Source organism: Salvelinus namaycush, chromosome 8, assembly GCF_016432855.1.
Source record: "Salvelinus namaycush isolate Seneca chromosome 8, SaNama_1.0, whole genome shotgun sequence".
NCBI lineage: Eukaryota > Metazoa > Chordata > Actinopteri > Salmoniformes > Salmonidae > Salvelinus > Salvelinus namaycush.
Genome location: NC_052314.1, coordinates 13,957,101 through 13,976,429, shown reverse-complemented (window position 1 = coordinate 13,976,429; position 19,329 = coordinate 13,957,101). Strand labels below are relative to the sequence as shown.

Here is a 19,329-nt window from a genome sequence, read left to right as displayed (position 1 = left end):
TTAGACTGGGGCAAAGATATACTTTCCAACAGGAAAATGACCCCAAGCATACAGCCAAATTAATACTGGAATGGCTTCAGAACAAGAATATGAAAGTCCTTGAGTGGCCCAGTCAATGCCCAGACTTGAAGTTCACCGCTACTCCCCATCTAATTTAAGAGCTTGAGAAAATCTGCAAGGAAGAATGGGAGAAAATCCCCATATCAAGATGTGCAAAGCAGATTGTCTGTATGTCTAAGGTGCTTCTACAAAGTATTGACTCGGGTGTGAATACTTATGTAAATAAGATTTAATTTCTTCTTTTTTTCTTTTTCTTTTCACTTTATCATTATGGGGCATTGTGTGTAGATGTGTGAGGGGATTTTTAAAATGTATTTAAGTCATTATGAATTCAGGCTACAACACAACAAAATGTGGAATAAGTCAAGGGGTATGAATACTTTTTAAAGGCACTGTACAATGTGCCTCTCAATCTTCTATCTCCAGACCTCTCCCCAAACAGCACACTGTCATGTTTCCTCCCTCTTGTGATTGTTCTTCATGTTACTTTATCAGAGTTCTATCATTTAGAAAAATACTGCCAGTATCACACATTTAAAGTGCTTCCTTGGTGTGTCTGTTATTCAATGTACCTGATTGGGAAATACATTTCTACTATGAGGACATCGGTATGGTCTCTCCCCTGAGTTCTCATGTGCACATTCAGATTGGTGCCAGTGCTGAATCCTTTTGTCTTTTATCTCCTGTGTGAATCTTCATGTGCACTGACAGATTACTGGCAATGCTGAATCCTTTGCCACAATCAGGGCAGCTATGTGGTTTCTCCCCTGTGTGGGTCCTCATGTGTATTTTTAGATGTCCACTCTGAGTGAATGATTTGCCACAATCAGGGCAGCAAAATGGCTTCTCCCCTGTGTGAATCCTAATGTGTCTATTCAGAGTGCTGCCAGTGCTGAATCCCTGGCCACAATAATGACAGCCATATGGTTTATCTCTTGTGTGGCTCCTCATGTGTCTTTTTAGATTACTGTTTAAGGTGAACCCTTTACCACAAACATGACAACAAAACCTATCTGCAATGTGAGTTTGGAAGTGATCTTTCATACTTTCTGTGGACTGAAAACATTTTCCACACACACCACAAATACCTTCTTCATCCTTTGTATGAATTTGCACGTGTTTAATTAATGTACCCATGTGATAAAAAGACTTGCCACACACCTTACAACAACAAGGAGTAGCATGACTTTGACTGGGTGATTTCAGGAGGGTCAACTGTGTAGATTTCTTGACACAGGAGCTTTGTCCTTTTACCATCTTTGTTCTCTTTGATTTGACTGGGTTAAAGCCTGACGGAGGTCCTCCAGTCTCCATACCACTGACACTTTGACTGTTTTCACTCTGAGCTGACGAACAGTCTGGATTTACTGTAGAGAAAGGCTGAGAGACACTGGTTGGTTCTGATTCTACATAGATGTCTCCATCAGGTTCTGTTTTGATCTTTTCAGTTGTAGTACTAGGTAGAGTGTCTCTCTCTCCGTTGCCTTCCTTTTGGGCTTGATAGAGATGTGAGGGCTGAGTTGGGTCTTCATCACGGTCACTTTTCACACAGACAGGATTGAATATGAACTCTATGGTCTCTGCCTCAAGCCCTTTAAGCGGCTGTTCCTCCTGACTGGTCCTGAGTTCCTCCTGTTCCTCTTTAATCTGTATGGGCTCTGGGTCCTCCTGTCCCAGACTGGGGCTCCACTCCTGCTCACACTGCTGCTGCTCAGGGGGAACCTCCTCTTCAGAGACAGAGAGAGTACACTGCTGGCGGTCTGGAGGAAAGGAGAAAACAGAAAACTCAATGACATGTAGACCTACCTCCTGTCTGCTACGCCTGCAATAATTAACGTCTACTGATCTAAAATAAATCAACTAATCCTGAACTTTGTCTCAAAAATAACTACCTTTGACATCCAATGTCTTAAAAAATGAAGGTTGAGCTAGACAAACTTTTAACGAGTTAGCCGGGGGTTCCCAAAGTGGGTCCGACACTGCAGGGAGTCTGCGACCAGATCTCAAAATATAAATACAATTGTATTTTTTATGAATATTGCTAGCAACAACAGATTACATGAATATTGGAGAAGGGATCAGTGGAAAAAGTTTAGAGGGTGCAATACAATACAATATCATTCATTCACAATTTATGTTCTTAACCTTTAGATGCACAACATGGGCCTGGGTAGCCCAATAATAAACTAAAGGAGCCTAACGTTACTCCTTATAGTCCAAGGACCTTATATGTTCTGCTTAGAGGCGAATTGGCTCAGACAGCCAAAACAGCCAAATATTCCATCAAAATGTGAATATACATGGTCGTGACGATGACTGAAGAGAATTCTCTCGAGAGGTAATGCGGTCGGCATTTGATGGTGAGGCATTCCAGATAGGGAGACCAAACAAAATTCAGTTCTTGTACGTTAACCACAAACACACAATGAGTAGATAATCATGAAACGTACACCTCCACCTTTCTTTTTCCCAGAGAGTTCTTTCTTTCCATGCAATGTATGGAGACCCCCCCTGGCTGTAAAGATGTGGACAGTATATCCGGAGAGAGCCATGATTTCGTGAAACAGAGGATGTTAACAAAGCAGAGTCCTCAGATCATGCGCAGACCTGCTGGCTGAAGTGTTTACAAACATATTCAATCTTTCCCTATCCCAGTCTGTTGTCCCCACTTGCTTCAAGAGGTCCACCATTGTTCCTGTACCCAAGAAAGTGAAGGTAACTGAACTAAATGACTATCGCCCCGTAGCACTCACTTCTGTCATCATGAAGTGCTTTGAGAGGCTAGTTAAGGATCATATACCCTCCACCTTACTCGACACCCTAAACCCACTACAATTTGCATACCGTCCCAACAGATCCACGGACGACACAATCGCCATCACACTGCCCTATCCCATCTGGACAAGAGGAATACCTATGCTAGAATTCTGTTCAACAACACCTCTGCTACGCTGATCCTCAACATGGTGGCCCCACAATGGTGTGTGCTCAGCCCCCTCCTGTACTCCCTTGACTGCATGGCCACGCACATCTCCAACTCAATCATCAAGCATGCAGATTACCAATAACGACAAGACAGCCTACATGGAGGTGAGGGCCCTGGTGGAGTGGTGCCAGGAAAATAACGTCTCCCTCAATGTCAACAAAACGAAGGAGCTGATCAGGGACTACAGGAGACAGCAGAGAGAGCATGCCCCCATCCACATCGGCGGAGCTGCAGTGGAGACGGTCAAAAGCTTTAAGTTCCTCTGCGTGCACATCACTGACAACCTGAAATGGTCCCTTCACACAGACAGTGGTGCAACAGTGCCTCTTAAACATGCCTCTTAAACATCAGAAGGCTTAAAGAAATTTAGCTTGGCCCCTAAGAACCTTATGAACTTCTACAGATGCACCATTGAGAGCATCCTGTCAGGCTGTATCACCGCCTGGTACAGCAATTGCACCATCCACAAAAGCAGAGCTCTCCAGTGGGTCGTGCGGTCAACCCAACGCATCACCGGGGGCACACTGCCTGCCCTCCAGGACATCTACAACACCCGGTGTCACAGGAAGGCCAAGAAGATCATCAAGGACCTCACCCACCCGAGCCACGGCCTGTTCACCCTGCTACCATCTAGAAGGAGCAGACAGTACGTACAGATGCATCAAAGCTGGGACCAAGACATTGAAAAACAGCTTCTATCTTCAGGCCATCAGACTGTTAAATAGTCACTACTAGCCAGCCTCCACCCAATAACTTAGTCACTGTTCTAGTCGGCTACCACCCGGTACTCTACCCTGCACCGTAGAGACTGCTGCCCTATGTACATAGCCAGTTTAATAATGTACGCATACTGTTTTACCCACTTCATATGTATATACTGTATTCTATTCAAGGCTCATCCTATATAACTACTGCTGTAGACACATTTTCTATTCATATACTGTTCATAATGTCTATACACAACATTATATACATGTATATTCATATTCCGGACTATGACATTGCGCGTCCTGATATTTCTAAATGTCTTTATTATTTTTTGTTGTTGATATGTGTGTATTGTTAGGTATTACTGCACTGTTGGTGCTAGAAACATAAACATTTCGCTGCCACCTGCAATAACATCTGCAATATGTATATGCGACCAATCAAATTTGATTTGATTCTTAATTGTGGTATAGTTCTAGAAACACAAAGCCCCCTACTTTCATATCACATCAAAATAATTTCAGATATCCAAAATATACTAATAAAAAATGAAATGGTAAAATAAAGTCTAAATACAAGGAGTACCGATACCGAGTCAATGTGCAGGGGAAAGGGTAGTTGAGCAGTGCGCTGCTGTGGGGAGGACGGCTCATAATAATGTCTGGAATGGAGTGAATGGAATGGCAGCAAAAACATGGAAACTGTGTGATATATTGGATACTGTGATGGAAAATGTTATGTTTGTGCTTTTCTAATCACCGTGACTGATTGAACGAACCCTCAGTATCAGGATCTGCAATTCGGCAGTACGCCCAGAACCTTGTTTTGAGAACGAAATATATCTCAGTTTCAAGGTCTCAGCTTAGAGAAGCCTCGTGAGGTATTGGTCTGTCACATGCATGAAGAAAACGTTAATGATGAATGAATTATGAATAAGCTAAATCATGAATAAATGACTTGTCTTCAGTATATAAGAGAACTAATGGGACTGCCCCGTTAGAGCTCCTTACAGACGTTCACTATGGTGCATCAAGTTTGTTGGAACCTCTCCAGTGCGCTGATAATAAACAATGATTCATTTAAGATTTACTTTGTGTCCCTGTGTAAGAATTTCCACAACAATACCATTCCACTTCGCTCCAGCCATTACCACGAGCCTGTCCTCCCCAATTAAGTTGCCACTAACCTCCGGTGTAATTGAGGTAATACACCTATATATATATATATATACAAAAGTATGTGGACACTCCTTCAAATTAGTGGATTTGGCTATTTCAGCCACACCCGTTGCTAACAGCAAGAAATAATTTTCAAAAAACAAAAAAAGTTTAATTGATACACACCTTTATTGATACACACGGCCATATCTCCATGTTACAGCGCGTTTACGGAAGACAGAGGGACCACCTGTGCTACTTAGCTATCTAGCATGCTCCAAACATCTGTGTGTAACGGAAGAAATCGGCTGCAACTGTGATAAAGCAGGTTAAAACAGTGTACAGTAAGTGGGTTAAAACAGTGTACAGTAAGTGGGTAAGTTTTGCATTTGTGAAATTATTTTGATGTGATATGAAAGTAAAGGGCCTTATGTTTCGAGAACCGTTTCGCAATAGAGAATCGATTCACGTTTAGATGGAGTATTTGGCTGATTTGGATGCCAGAGTCAGTCTACTTCTGAAAATAACACAAGGTCCTTGGACCTTAAAGAGTAACGGTAAAGTTTGGCTCCTTAAAATCCTATTTATAGGCTCCGTATGGAGGGTGTGTTGCAATTGTGGAGCCTCCGGAGGCCTGCAGAGGCCAAATTGAGCTCCGTACCGCATCGCTGTGCACCTCCCAAATGTCGTAACAATGTGGAGGGCTCCTTTTTGCTCCGCATTGACATGATTGGTTGACAGTAGGTGGAGGCGGGAGGTCCTGTATAAACACAAACTTACTTAATTGACAACTTCCTTGAAACTACTCAGAGTGGTAACCTGCTCTGATTGGGCTGCAATGTTGAGTAGTGTGAGGACGGACAGGTTGGATAGGGGAGACTTGTTTGTAGAGACGATGGTGCTGTTAATGGGATTGGAGAGGATGGAAGTGGTGATAAGCGTTTGCTGGTTTCCCGCCCATGTAGGTGTAGAGGGTAATGAGAAGGCTGGTGTGGTGGCTAAGAGTGCGGTGAGGCAAGAGGGGGTAGATATTCAGGTCTTGCTGGGCCGCAGGGAAGTCAAGTCCTTGATCCGGGCAAAAGGGACCGATCTTCGGCAAAGGGAGTGGGATGCTAGTAGTAAGGGTAGGCGTGCACCGGTCAGTAAAGGAAGAGGTGAGGAGTATGGGATGTAGGACAGAGGAAGTTGTGTGGAGTAGACTACGGTTTGGGCACACAGGTTTGAATGCCACGTTGTGGATGATAGGGAGAAATTAAACAGGTCTGAGTGATGAGCGTTTAGTGGAGGAAACGGCAGAGCAAATGTTGATATTTTGTGAACTGTATGAGATTGTGTGAAAGGGTTAGAGAGGCTGGACGGGGTTGGGGTTTGGGGGGGTGGAGGGAAGTGGTGTTTAGGGCTCTATTTCACCTTTTTAGAGGAACAGGACTTGTTGATGAAGAACATTTTATGTAGGTAGGCAATGATTGTCCTCACACTCCAGTACAGTAGATGGTGGTGTATGCACATAAAAAAAATGGATGCGATCCACCAACCCAATCTCAAAGTAAAAGAAGACAACTTCCTTCACAACAGCTCTGCGCTGTTCCGTGAAGCGCAAGAAGTATGAATGCCCTGACTTTTCCCGTAACACTGTAAATGCTGCACGGCCAATGCAGACGTCGGATTGACCATGCAGCGCCTTTAAGAGTACATCTTGGGTTATAGCACAGATTAAGATACATCTCTCCGCCCTAACAATGGGAGTCGTTGTCCACAAACCGGCACTGCGGGCTGTCTAGCTCCCGCTTATCCATTATTTGGATTGGTGGATACTAGAGGTCGACCGATTATGATTTTTCAACGCCGATACCAATAATTGGAGGACCAAAAAAAGCCAATACCGATTAATTGGCCGGTGTGTGTGTATATACCGTAATTTCCGGACTGTAAGCCCCTACTTTTTCCCACGCTTTGAACCTCGCGGCTTATACAATGACGCGGCTAATTTATGGATTTTTCCCGCTTTCACAAGATTCATGCCGCCAAAAAACTGAGCACCGTCACATAATGTGACGTAAATCGAGCGCACGGAGAAATGCATATGATGCAGCTTTCAATTTGAAGGCGATCGATCTGGCTGTTGGAAAAGGAAATAGAGCTGCTGCACGGGAGCTTGGCCTTAATGAGTCGATGATAAGACGTTGGAAACAGCAGCGTGAGAAACTGACTCAGTGCAAAAAGACAACAAAAGCTTTCAGAGGAAAGAAAAGCAGATGGCCCGAACTCGAAAATGAGGCTTGGATGACAAGTGGGGAGAAATCCTTCACTAAAACGGGCCGCATGCGAAGAGCAACTTATGGTCAAGTCTGCCAGTGGGTCCTGACAGCGTGGAGCATTGTCAAAAAATCCACTATCATCAACGGGTTTCGAAAGTATTGAAGAGGGCAGCATGAGCTCAGCGGGGAATTTGCCTCCGGATGAAAGTGACGAGAGCGACAATGAAAACGATCCAACATCGGATGAAGCAATTCTGAGGCTATTCAACTCCGACACCGAAGGAGATGACTTCAGTGGTTTCAGTGCACAGGAGGAAGATAGTGACCAATGACTTTCTTGGTAGGCTACTGTTTACTGCTAATTTTTATTTTTTTATTTACAAGCCATGTTTCGTTAAAGCCTATTTATTTTTGTTACAAGCCGTGTTTCGTTTAAAAGCCTATTTATTTTTGTTACAAGCCGTGTTTAGTTTAAAAGCCTATTTATTTTTGTTACAAGCCGTGTTTCGTTTAAAAAGCCTATTTATTTTTGTTACAAGCCGTGTTTCCTTTAAAGGCTGTGTAAAGTTCATTTGTTTCAATGTACCGGTAGGCACCTGCGGCTTATAGACATGTGCGGCTTATTTATGTACAAAATACATATATTTTTTTAATTCAGTGGGTGCGGCTTATATTCAGGTGCGCTTAATATTCCAGAAATTACGGTATATATATTTCCCTAGTTAATATTGCCTGCTAACATGAATTTCTTTTAACTAAATATGCAGGTTTAAAAAAATATACAACCGTGTATTGATTTTAAGAAAAGCATTGATGTTTATGGTTAGGTACATTTGTGCAATGATTGTACTTTTGTTAAATCATCACCCGTTTGGCGAAGTAGGCTGTGATTCAATGATAAATTAACAAGCACCGCATTGATTATATGCAACGCAGGACAAGATAGTTAACATAGTAATATCATCAACCATGTGTAGTTAACGAGTGATTGTGTGAAGATTGATTTTTTTACAAGATAAGTTTAATGCTAGCTAGCAACTTACCTTGGCTCCTTGCTGCACTCGCGTAACAGCAATTTCCTCGTGGAATGCAACGTAATCGGCCATAATCAGCGTCCAAAAATGCAGATTACCGATTGTTATGAAAACTTGAAATCGGTCGACCTCTAGTGGATACATCTCATTACTGTAATCCTGTTTTGAATATTCAATGAGGGTTGTTGACGTCAACCGCTTGTATTCAATGGAGAGAGATGCTATGCTACTAGCCTCAACTATGTATATGCAAAGCCATCTCGAGACAACGCCGATAAAAAGTGGGGGGTTTTTCTCAGTTGCTGGGATGTGATGTGTCCTACTTATATCAGTACACTCGTAAGAAATGAAGCATCATGAAACTTCATATATCCCTCAGGTAACAAATAAGCCATCATTTTTTGTTGTTGTTCGACACTCTCTCATTGATCTCCATACAAAAAACTCCTAAGGCGGAAAAATACTAAAGAAGGGTGCGTGTACTGTGGATCATCACACGCAAGAGCCAAATGCTCAGCATATGGGGTTATATGCAAATTCTGTGGGAAAAATAACAATTCTGCTGAAGTGTGCAGACAAAGACAAAGTAAGCCTGTCAATCTGCTAGAACAGGATACATGCAGTGATCATAATGATGATGAAGAAGCGGACATGCTATACATGCCATATGTTATTTCTGTTCAAAGTGGCAAAGAAAAATGGTTTACAAACTTAAAGCTTATCCTACTGACATGTGATAACTGTGATTATGATCCAAGCAGCCCTATCAAATGCCAGTTAGACAGTGGCTCAACTGTCAATATACTCAGCTACAGAGACTTTATGCAAGTAATGTAGGATGGAGATGCAAAGCCACTACCAAGCAAGGCAAGGCGAAGGCTGTACAGTGGCTCAGTTATTACACCAGTAGGGGAATGTGAACTACAAGCCAATCATGATGGGGAAACATGTGCTAAAGTGGTGAAAACCTTGCAAACGCCTCTCATTCAGAAGAAACTTGTGAAAAGCATAAGTTGCTACAGCTCAACCACCAATATGTCTTTCATCATGTTAGCACTAAAGAAAAACAAAAGGTCCCATCAGACTTGAACACCTCAGAGGCAATACTGAAACAGTTTGAGGACGTTTTTGAAGGGATGGGGGCTCTGCCAGGTGAGCTCCACTTGGTGGTGGATGAATCTGTTAGACCAGTTCAACAGCTTCCCCGTCGAATCCCCATTCCACTGAAGAAAAATATACTAAAGGCTGTTGATTCAATGGAGGAACAGGCTGTCATTACGAAGGCCACCAAACCTACTACGTGGATAAGCAACATGGTTGTGGTGGGAAAGCCTGGCAAAATAAGAGTCTGCGTCGATCCAAGTGCCCATTACCAAATGCCATTGAACAGATACTGCCAAGCCTGGCAAAAGCTAAAATCTTTTCGGTTATGGATGCAAAAATTGGGTACTGGCAGGTACGTTTGGATTAGAGGTCGACCGATTAATCGGAATGGCCGATTAATCGGGGCCGATTTCAAGTTTTCATAACAATCGGAAATCGGTATTTTTGGGCACCGATTAAAAAAATATATATATATTAAATATTTTTTACACCTTTATTTAATCTTTATTTAACTAGGCAAGTCAGTTAAGAACACATTCTTATTTTCAATGACGACCTAGGAACGTTCTGCCTCGACAGATTTTTAACCTTGTCAGCTCGGGGGATCCAATCTTGCAACCTTACAGTTAACTAGTCCAATGCTCTAACACATGATTACATTGCACTCCACGAGGAGCCTGCCTGTTAGCGAATGCAGTAAGCTAAGGTAAGTTGCTAGCTAGCATTAAACTTATCTTATAAAAAACAATCAATCAATGACTGTCATTGATCCAATGTGTACTTAACCATAAACATCAATGCCTTTCTTAAAATCAATACACAAGTATATATTTTTAAACCTGCATATTTAGCTAAAAGAAATCCAGGTTTGCAGGCAATATTAACCAGGTGAAATTGTGTAATTTCTCTTGCGTTCATTGCATGCAGAGTCAGGGTATATGCAACAGTTTGGGCCGCCTGGCTCTTTGCGAACTAATTTGCCAGAATTTTACGTAATTATGACATAACATTGAAAGTTGTGCAATGTAACAGGAATATTTAGACTCATGGATGCCACCCGTTAGATAAAATACGGAACGGAATAAACGTTTTGTATATGGTTTAGAGAGAAATAGTTGACGCGTTATAATTCCTGTAATAACTTGCGGCTGAACTTGAAAGGGGTTCCTTCGTTATTTTACCGTTCATGTCTTCCATAGAGAATGTCTTGATCTACTTCAAATAAGGTCTGTGTTTCGTGCAGGCTTAAACCGCCTCGACGTTTTGATACCCGTGTAAATCTCACTAGGATAAGGTAACGTTTGTCAACATATTTTCATAAATCCACTCTACAAAAAAATGTATCTTCGCTTATATTTAGCCAATATTGATCAGAGTTACCTTGTCCTATGGATATCTACACAGTTATAAAATTGGCACGGTGGTGTAAGCCTACACGAAACACAGACCTTATTTTAAGTGAATCTAAAAATATCCTATGGAATAAATGAAGGAACCGCTTTTCAGATTTTGCTAGAAGGTGTCATGGGAATTATGACTCGCACTTTGGTCGTCAATTCTTACCATGCGCATTATTAAAATAGGATTTCCTGCATATAGAAATTAAAGTTTTTGTTTTCAACATTCATCACAGGTAACTTAAACTCTATTTTTATTCAAACAGTTGAGAGTATTTGTCTCCTAAGCAGACTCTTCAGTATCATTGTCACTTCAGAGCTGTGTGTGTGTTTGTGTGTATTTATGTATTATATTAAGTTAAAATAAAAGTGTTCATTGTTCATTCAGTATTGTTGCAATTGTCATTATTACAAAAATGTGTGTGTGTGTATGATATATATATATATAAAACATTTTTTTATAATAAAATCGGCCGATTAATCGGTATCGGCTTTTTTTGTCCTCCAATAATCGGGTATCGGTGTTGAAAAATCATAATCGGTCGACCTCTAGTTTGGATGAATAGAGCAGTTACCTTACCACATGGTAGATACCGGTGGACAAGGTTACCTTTTGGAGTGAAACCAGCTGCAGAGGAATATCAGCGAAGGCAACATGATGCACATCCTGGTATACGGCTGTGGTGGTACAATGGAAGAAGCAGTGCAGGACCAGGACCATGACCACAACCTGACTCAGCTCCTACAAAGAACAAGGGAGATGAATCTAAAGCTGAATAAAGACAGCTGTCTGCCCCGAAGCGACTTTAAAGGATGATGCTAAAGCTTCAGCGTTATCAACTACAGGTAGTATACAAAATAGGAACCGCGCTTCACATTGCAGATTTCTTGTCTCGAGCAGCACTACCAACAACTAGTCACCCGCAATATCGGACAAATGAGACAGTATATGCTGTACAGGCGGAGTTTGAAGATGTGAACCATGCTACTGATCAAAACATCTCCCCGCAGACACAGGATGCTATTAAAACTCATTCAGCAGAGGACACGACTTCTCAAATGTTTCAGTCTTTTATCCTAAGAGGCTGGCCCGGACACAAGAAAGAGTACGCCCATCCCGGTGAGGGACTACTGGACATACAGAGACGAACTCACAATGCAGGAAGAGGTCGTCTACAAAGGCGACAGGGTGGTAGTGCCAGAACTCTACGCCCGATGATTCTCACTCATATCCATGCAGGGCACTCAGGGGTCGAAGCCAGTCTCAGGAAAGTCAGAGACTCAGTATGACCCAAGAAATTACAATTTTTGTGGCTGTGTGCAGAATATGTAATGCTAATCTACCTAAACAGCAAAAAGAAACACTGCAGCCACATGACATACCAACACGTCCTTGGTCTAAAGTGGGAATGGATCTGTTCACAGTAAATAATGTTCCTTTTCTGATTATAGTGGACCACTATTCAGATTTTTGGGAGGTGAAGAAAGTGATTGACACAACAGTCGCTTGCATCATCGACTGTTGTAAGCAGCAGTTTAGCAGATATGGCATACCTGACAGTAGTGTAGTTACGGATAATGGGCCACAGTTTGAGTCAAGACTTTGCAGAACCATGGGAGTTCCATCATGTGACCTCTTCACCATACCACAGTCAGAGTAATGGTAAAGTGGAGTCAGCAGTGAAAATAGCAGTGAAAACTCTCATCACAAAGGCAATGCAGGAAGGCACAGATGTGTGGCAAGCCATTTTTGCGTGGAGAAATACTCCCACAGAGGGCTTCGGCAGCAGTCCTGTACAGCACTTCATGTCTAGACACACACGCTCTCTGTTGCCAACAACTCCCAAGCTCCTCACACCAAAAGTCATTGGGGGTGTTCAGGCACACAAACGTGCACGTCAGGACAAGTCAAAACATTACTATGACCAGCACGCAAAGAAATCTGCCTGTAATAAAACAAGGCGAGGCTGTCAGAGTGCTCCTGTAACCTCACGCCAGGGATGCTACATGGAGTCTTGGCACATGCATAGGGCACATCAGCGCAAGGTCATATGAAGTGGAAGTAAAGAGCCAGAAGTATCGAAAAAACCATAAGGACATACGCCCAGTTCAGGAGAGCATAGGGCACAGGAGGGCTACATTGGAAGACTGGGAATATCCTCTGGATGGTGTGGGCAGGACACATAATGAGGAGACAGGGAAGACCCCACCAGGGCAGTTCTCTGCTGACCGTGCCTCCACAATTTCAGGAGGCTGTGGAAGAGCCAGGAGAGGACCTGAGGATCCCAGAGGTGCCCAATATGGTACCAGTGCGACACACTAGGACAAGGGCTAACGTAAGACCGCCCCTGCGGTATGGGGACTATGTCCCTTAATTAAGAGATGGACAATTTAAAAAAAAATCTTATATAAACATTTATAAAAAAAGAGTGTTGATAATGTAAATAGGTATTTTCACTGTGGTATTAAAATGGTATGAAGTGCTCGAGCTAATTATATATGAAAAGGAAGATGTTAAGATAATGGATGTAATGCCAACCCAGAGATGGCGCTAGTGGGGCCCCTATCTAGGATATATAAAACAGCTGTATTATGAGTGTCTGATTAGGATGTTGTGACCTGTAACGTGTTATACCTGAGCAAAGGATTATGCTTGAACTTTACCAAACTCTCCGACGTGAGTTATACACATAAAAACAATGGGCGAAACAACGAAAAAACGCCACCTGCTGGAGGTAGACAGATTTTCCGCTGAGTTGGGCCTCTCTCTTCCTCTTTGTGCTATAGTTAGCCTACCTGCTCTGGGCATGTTTATCTCAGGTTGAAGAACAATGTCGAGCAGCCTCTGTAGACGGACAACTTCCTCCTGATACTCTGCTACCGTTTTTTCAACGACCCCAAATATCTCCTCAGCAGCAGCTGTTAATCTCTCGTTGAGAAAAACCCTCAACAACCGTATTTGAGACATGTTTAGACAATTCAAGTTGATAAACTAGCTGTGTTGCTTTAGACATCCATACCGCTACTAAACAGGCAAGAATAACTATGTACTTCCGAGTTACGAATCGTTGGAATCCTTCAGAATAAGAGTACCGTCCTGTATACGTTGTAAATTAATAATTAGGGCGAAAATTATGGAGAATGTTCACAATTATCGATCTGTTTTATACTAGTTAGCACACCGAATAATTAAAAGTATTTCCATAAGAAACTGTGATTTTACCTATTTCATATGTATATACTGTATTCTAGTCAAGCCCATCCTATTCGACTATTGCTGAACATACGGTACACTATTTTATCCTATGTATTCTTTAGATATACTACATATTCTATCCACATACTCTCCATAATCTTTATACATCCCATCACATATATATACATATTTATACTCCGGACGCCGACATTGCTCATCCTAATATTTCTTAATTCCATTCTTTTACTTTTAGATTTGTGTGTATTGTTAGATATTACTGCACTGTTGGAGCTAGGAACACAAGCATTTTCACTACACCTGCAATAACATCTGCTTAATATTTGTATGGGCCCAATTCAATTTTCTTTTCTTTATTTCTTTCTTATTTTTTCAAACCTAAATCGACAATGTTTTTTTGTTTGTATGTATCATTTATTGCACTGTACACTGTACATCAATCCTGTACGTTGGGTCACAGTAAAAGGGGGATCCATTCTACTCGGAAGTACTTGTAGTTTCCAAATCCACAGAGTTTACACCCAGAGGATACACATTTTGCGACACATCGTACAGAAAACTGTGCATGGTGAAATATGTATGGCCAATATGAAAAAAACAATTGGATTTAAACTGATTGGCCGCAAAATGAGCAGTGATGCTCCTCTGGGATTTGGAAACTAGAGGTGCTCATGAATAAAATGGACCCCCTCTTTTACTGCGACACTATATGTATGTCAATATGTACAGTATGTCCAATATGAAAAACTTACTGAACATTGTGCAATATGAATGGGCTAAATAAAAATGGTATTTAAATGGTATTTCTAAGGTTGATTATAATAATATTAATAATAATAGTGATAATGATGATGATGATAATAATATTATTAACATTGTTATTACTATTATTATTCATAGTAGCCTTATAAATCATGTTTTGCTATTTGTATTACTGTTGTTACCATAACTATCTGGTTGTATATATTATTGTATTGTTTAGATTGTATTATTATTTGTATTATTGTTTCATTTACACCTGCACTGTTGGAGCTCAGAGCTTTAGTATTTTTTTATTCATTAATTACTTTCAATAATAGTAGTTGTGCTATTAAGGCTCATATCTATTTTTATTTTTTGATATTGTTAAACTAAATTCTAAGTCTGCTAACATAAATAAAATGCAGTGGTGTAAAGTACTTAAGTAAAATTACTTTCAAGTACTACTTAAGTCGTTTTTTCGGGGTATCTGTACTTTACTATTTATATTTCTGACTACTTTTACTTCACTACATTACTAAAGAAATCAATGTACTTTTTCTCCATACATTTTCCCTGACACCCAAAAGTACTCGTTCCATTTCGAATGCTAAGCAGGACAGGAAAATGGTTAAATTCACACATTTATCAAGAGAACATCCCTGGTCATCCCTATTGCCTCTGATCTGGCGGAAAAACATGAAAATCATGCCGTCTGCATTGCTTAATATAAGGAATGTGAAATTATTTATACTTTTACTTTTGATACTTAAGTATATTTAAAACCAAATACTTTTACTCCAGTAGTATTTTACTGGGTGACTTTCACTTTTACTTTCGTCATTTTCCATTAAGGTATCTTTACTTTTACTCAAGCATGACAATTGGGCACTTTTTCCACCACTGATAAAATGTTACACATTTCTACATTTTGGATTACTTTTTACCATCTTCATTGCGGTACTATTATTTTGAAGGATAATCGCCAAGGTCACGGTCTTATTTCTTGTTAGGTCTTGCTTATTCTTGCTGGCTTCTCAGAGATCATGTCTGTGCGGGAACAACAGTATCCGGTAGAAGAAATGGGCGGGGTTTATTGTAACCCAACGTAACAGGCGTAGAAAGACTTTGTGTTTGCGGTAAGTTAACTAGTGACGGGGTTTCTCACTGGGTCCCGACCTTATTATAACTCAATGGTCCCGACCGCCCTGACTATTCTCAGAAGCCTAACTGACCTTTTCACACTCCACTCCAGCAGGTGGCGATAGGGAAAATGTGTTTACTCGTGCACCACCAAGAGCGCGCATTGCAGTAAACTTAGTGTCCAGGTAGCAAAATTAAGACTTCCGGTTTTCCGATTTTGCCTTCAAAATAAAAGTCTGTAGTAAAACGCTATGTGTATAATCCAAAAACAATATTTTTTTTCAACTTTTCATAGTGCACAATGTAAAAAAAAAAACATTCTCAGCTAAAGACAATTACTACTTTATATAAAATAAATAATATTATAAGGTGGAGCACATTGAGAAATGGTTGTAGCTTAAGAAAACTAATATAAAGAAGATAACATTCTACAGACCCGATTGATCTAGCACTAGAGTCTATATGGTGTATTTCCTGGATAACCGTGGTCTAAATAGTCAGCAGCCCTTTCTACTCCACCCATTTCATTGGTCCCAATGCAATACACTGTAGGCCTATAAATTACATATTGTCTTACAGAGAAAAAAAACATTCTATGTGCTGATGTAAAAGTGGGATTGGGAATTGGGAATACTCAGAATCTATATGGTGTCATTTCATGGGGCCTTTTGCTGTGGTCAAACATATTAAAATGAGGTGCCTGGTCACTATACGGTACAAATATAGAACTATACGGGAAAAAATATTATTTGTACTGATGTAAAAATGGTCTGGGAAGTACTTAATAAGATCTGTAGAATCTATATATGGTATTATTTCATGGGGGACTGATGTCTATATGCCCAGGAAACACTTTCTACTCCACCCACTCCATTGGTCTCAATGCAATACAGTGTGGTTAGGATTACTCACTAGGACAGGGATCATTAACTAGATTCAGCCATTCAGCCACAAATCATTATTTTCAATGACAGCCTAGGAACAGTGGGTTAACTGCCTCATTCAGGGGCAGAACAACAGATGTTTTACCTTGTCAGCTCAGGGATTCGATATTGCAACATTTTGGTTACTAGTCCAACACTCTAACCACTAGGCTACCCTGCCGCCCCAGGGATGGTCAGGGGACCCTGCACTAGGGTCTGTAAAATCTACAGTGAGCTCCAAAAGTATTGGGACAGTGACACAGTTGTTGTTGTTTTGGCTGTGTACTCCAGCACTTTGAAATGGTACAATGACTATGACGTTAAAGTTTAGACTGTCAGATTTAATTTGAGGGTATTTTCCATATCAGGTGAACCGTTTGGAAATTACAGCAGTACATAGAACCTCCATTTTAGCGGACCAAAAGTATTTGGACAAATTCACTTATGTGTATTAAAGTAGTCAAAAGTTTAGTATTTGGTCCCATATTCTTAGCACGCAATGACTACATCAAGCTTGTGAATCTACAAACTTGTTGGATACATTTGCTGTTTGTTTTGGTTGTGTTTCAGATTATTTTGTGACCAATAGAAATGAATGGTAAAACATGTATTTTGCAATTTTGGACTCACTTTTATTGTAAATAAGAATATAATATGTTTTTAAACACTTACAGATAGTTCTGAATGAATTGTGAATAATGGTGAGTGAGAAAGTTACAGGTGCACAATTATCATATCCTCCCCAAAATGCTAAACTCCCATGTTATTGTAATGGTGAGAGGTTAGCATGTCTTGGGGGTATGATATTTGTGCGTCTGTGACGTTCTTACTCAAAAAAATGTATGTACTTCCTTTACAAGTTTTTTCACAGCTGGGATGGTGTAAATAAAACTAGGCTAGACTAATATTACACACTGCAATGGATATCTTAATCATGAGCCCTGGCCTGCCCTGCTCTTGCTGATGTAAACTTTTTGTGCTGCCTAACCAATGGCTGTGGAACTTCAGGAAGCGAGTCAAAGGCTTTTTTGAAAATCCTTTTTGATTTGTCCAAAAAATTCAATATATCTGTGGAGGGACTGGTAATGGGTGGAGGCAAAGGGTGGACCTAGTGCTATACTAGGAGTTGACTGTACTGATAGTGACGCTGTTGTCTGTGGTGATAGAGTTAACTGTGGAGTTGACAATACTGATAAATGCATAGATCATAATAATTTGACACAACAGATGATACATGAAAATAATGCTGTTGAACCACCAAATACGAAATCTAAATTGTATGGAGGTGGCAGGGATGTTGGGGAGGATCAGAAAGTTAAGAATCACAACAATAACAAAAATGAACACAATTTTTTGGGGAGATTACCATGCTATTTCAATGGCAATGCATTATGTTATGCAGCAGCATGGAAAATGTGATTTTCAGTTTTAGGAGGAAGTTGCCAAAACTTTGCAATGGCCAATTGGAAAACCCATTGCCACTAAACGTAGTGTCACAAAATCTTCGGAATAGGTGGGACAAGAATAGAGGTAACATTTATAAATTCTATTGCTGGTGACAAAGTGAAATTAAACAAAATTGTACAAACAGAGAATGTAAATAAAGCTCAGGTACAAAAACCTATTGCACGTAGAGAGTTTAAGTGAGGGAAAGTCAACTGCTCAGAGAAGACCCTCAGACTGCCAATTTAATATGCAAAATGTACACTCTTTATAGGATAAAGAACCTGCTTCTGATCTTCATCCTGATGTAGCAAAAGAGTTCATATGATGGAGTGTCAAGTGTGCAGTCCAATCAAATTTCAGACACCCAAGATATTGGGAATGAATACTACCACTTAGAGACAGAATGTTGTGGTAGAGGTCTATCAGATGAGGAAATCGTAAGCTCTATGACAACTGAATCAGGTGAGCAGCATGTAACTGGAGAGATTGACGTCGAAATAAACAAGGATACACTGAAATGTGTTTTGTCAGATGATGGAAGTTTTGGAGGGTTCAGGCTTACCACTCCAAATAATTGTGTGTTTACGTTGACTCCTGACAAATGGGAGAGGGTTCATTCAGAAAGTAGTGGTAGGTAGTTAAAGAAGTACTCATGAGAAGGCCTATTTGCACCGCCGAGAATTGGGGTCCAGAAAAGTAATGGACTCTACAAGGTGTGTCGAAAGCGTTCCACAAGGATGCTGGCCCATGTTGACTCCAATGCTTCCCACAGTTGTGTCAAGTTGGCTGGATGTACTTTGGGTGGTGGACTATTCTTGATACACACAGGAAAATGTTGAGCGTGAAAAACCCAGCAGCGTTGCAGTTCTTGACACAAACCATTGCGCCTGGCATCTACTACCATACCCCGTTCAAAGGCACTTAAATATTTTGTCTTGCCCATTCACCCTCTGAATGGCACATACACAATTGATATCTCAATTGTCTCAAGGCTTAAAAATCCTTCTTTAACCTGTCTCCTCCCCTTCATATACACTGACTGAAATAGATTTAACAAGTGACATCAGTAAGGGATCATAGCTTTCACCTGGATTCACCTGGTCAGTCTATGCTATGGGAAGAGTAGGTGTTCTTAATGTTTTGTATACTCAGTGTATAGGC

The 19,329-nt window shown here is 40.8% G+C and overlaps 1 protein-coding gene across 1 annotated transcript; it reads right to left on the bottom strand.

Moving 5' to 3' along the window:
- Positions 1-346: 346 nt before the first annotated feature.
- On the bottom strand, positions 347-13,724 carry LOC120052419 (zinc finger protein 184-like). The gene is made up of 2 exons (XM_038999302.1): positions 13,501-13,724; positions 347-1,820 (listed from the first exon to the last, which is right to left on the bottom strand). The coding sequence occupies exons 1-2, from the start codon at positions 13,670-13,672 to the stop codon at positions 703-705; spliced, it is 1,290 nt and encodes a 429-aa protein (XP_038855230.1). The 5' UTR covers positions 13,673-13,724; the 3' UTR covers positions 347-702.
- Between the last annotated feature and the right edge of the window lie 5,605 nt (positions 13,725-19,329).

Coding starts and splice junctions, on each gene's coding strand:
- LOC120052419 (XM_038999302.1), bottom strand. CDS start 13,672: ATGTCTCAAATACGGTTGTTGAGGGTTTTTCTCAACGAGAGATTAACA. Junction 1,821..13,500: donor GATAAACATGCCCAGAGCAG/GTAGGCTAACTA, acceptor CCTTTCCTCCAG/ACCGCCAGCAGTGTACTCTC.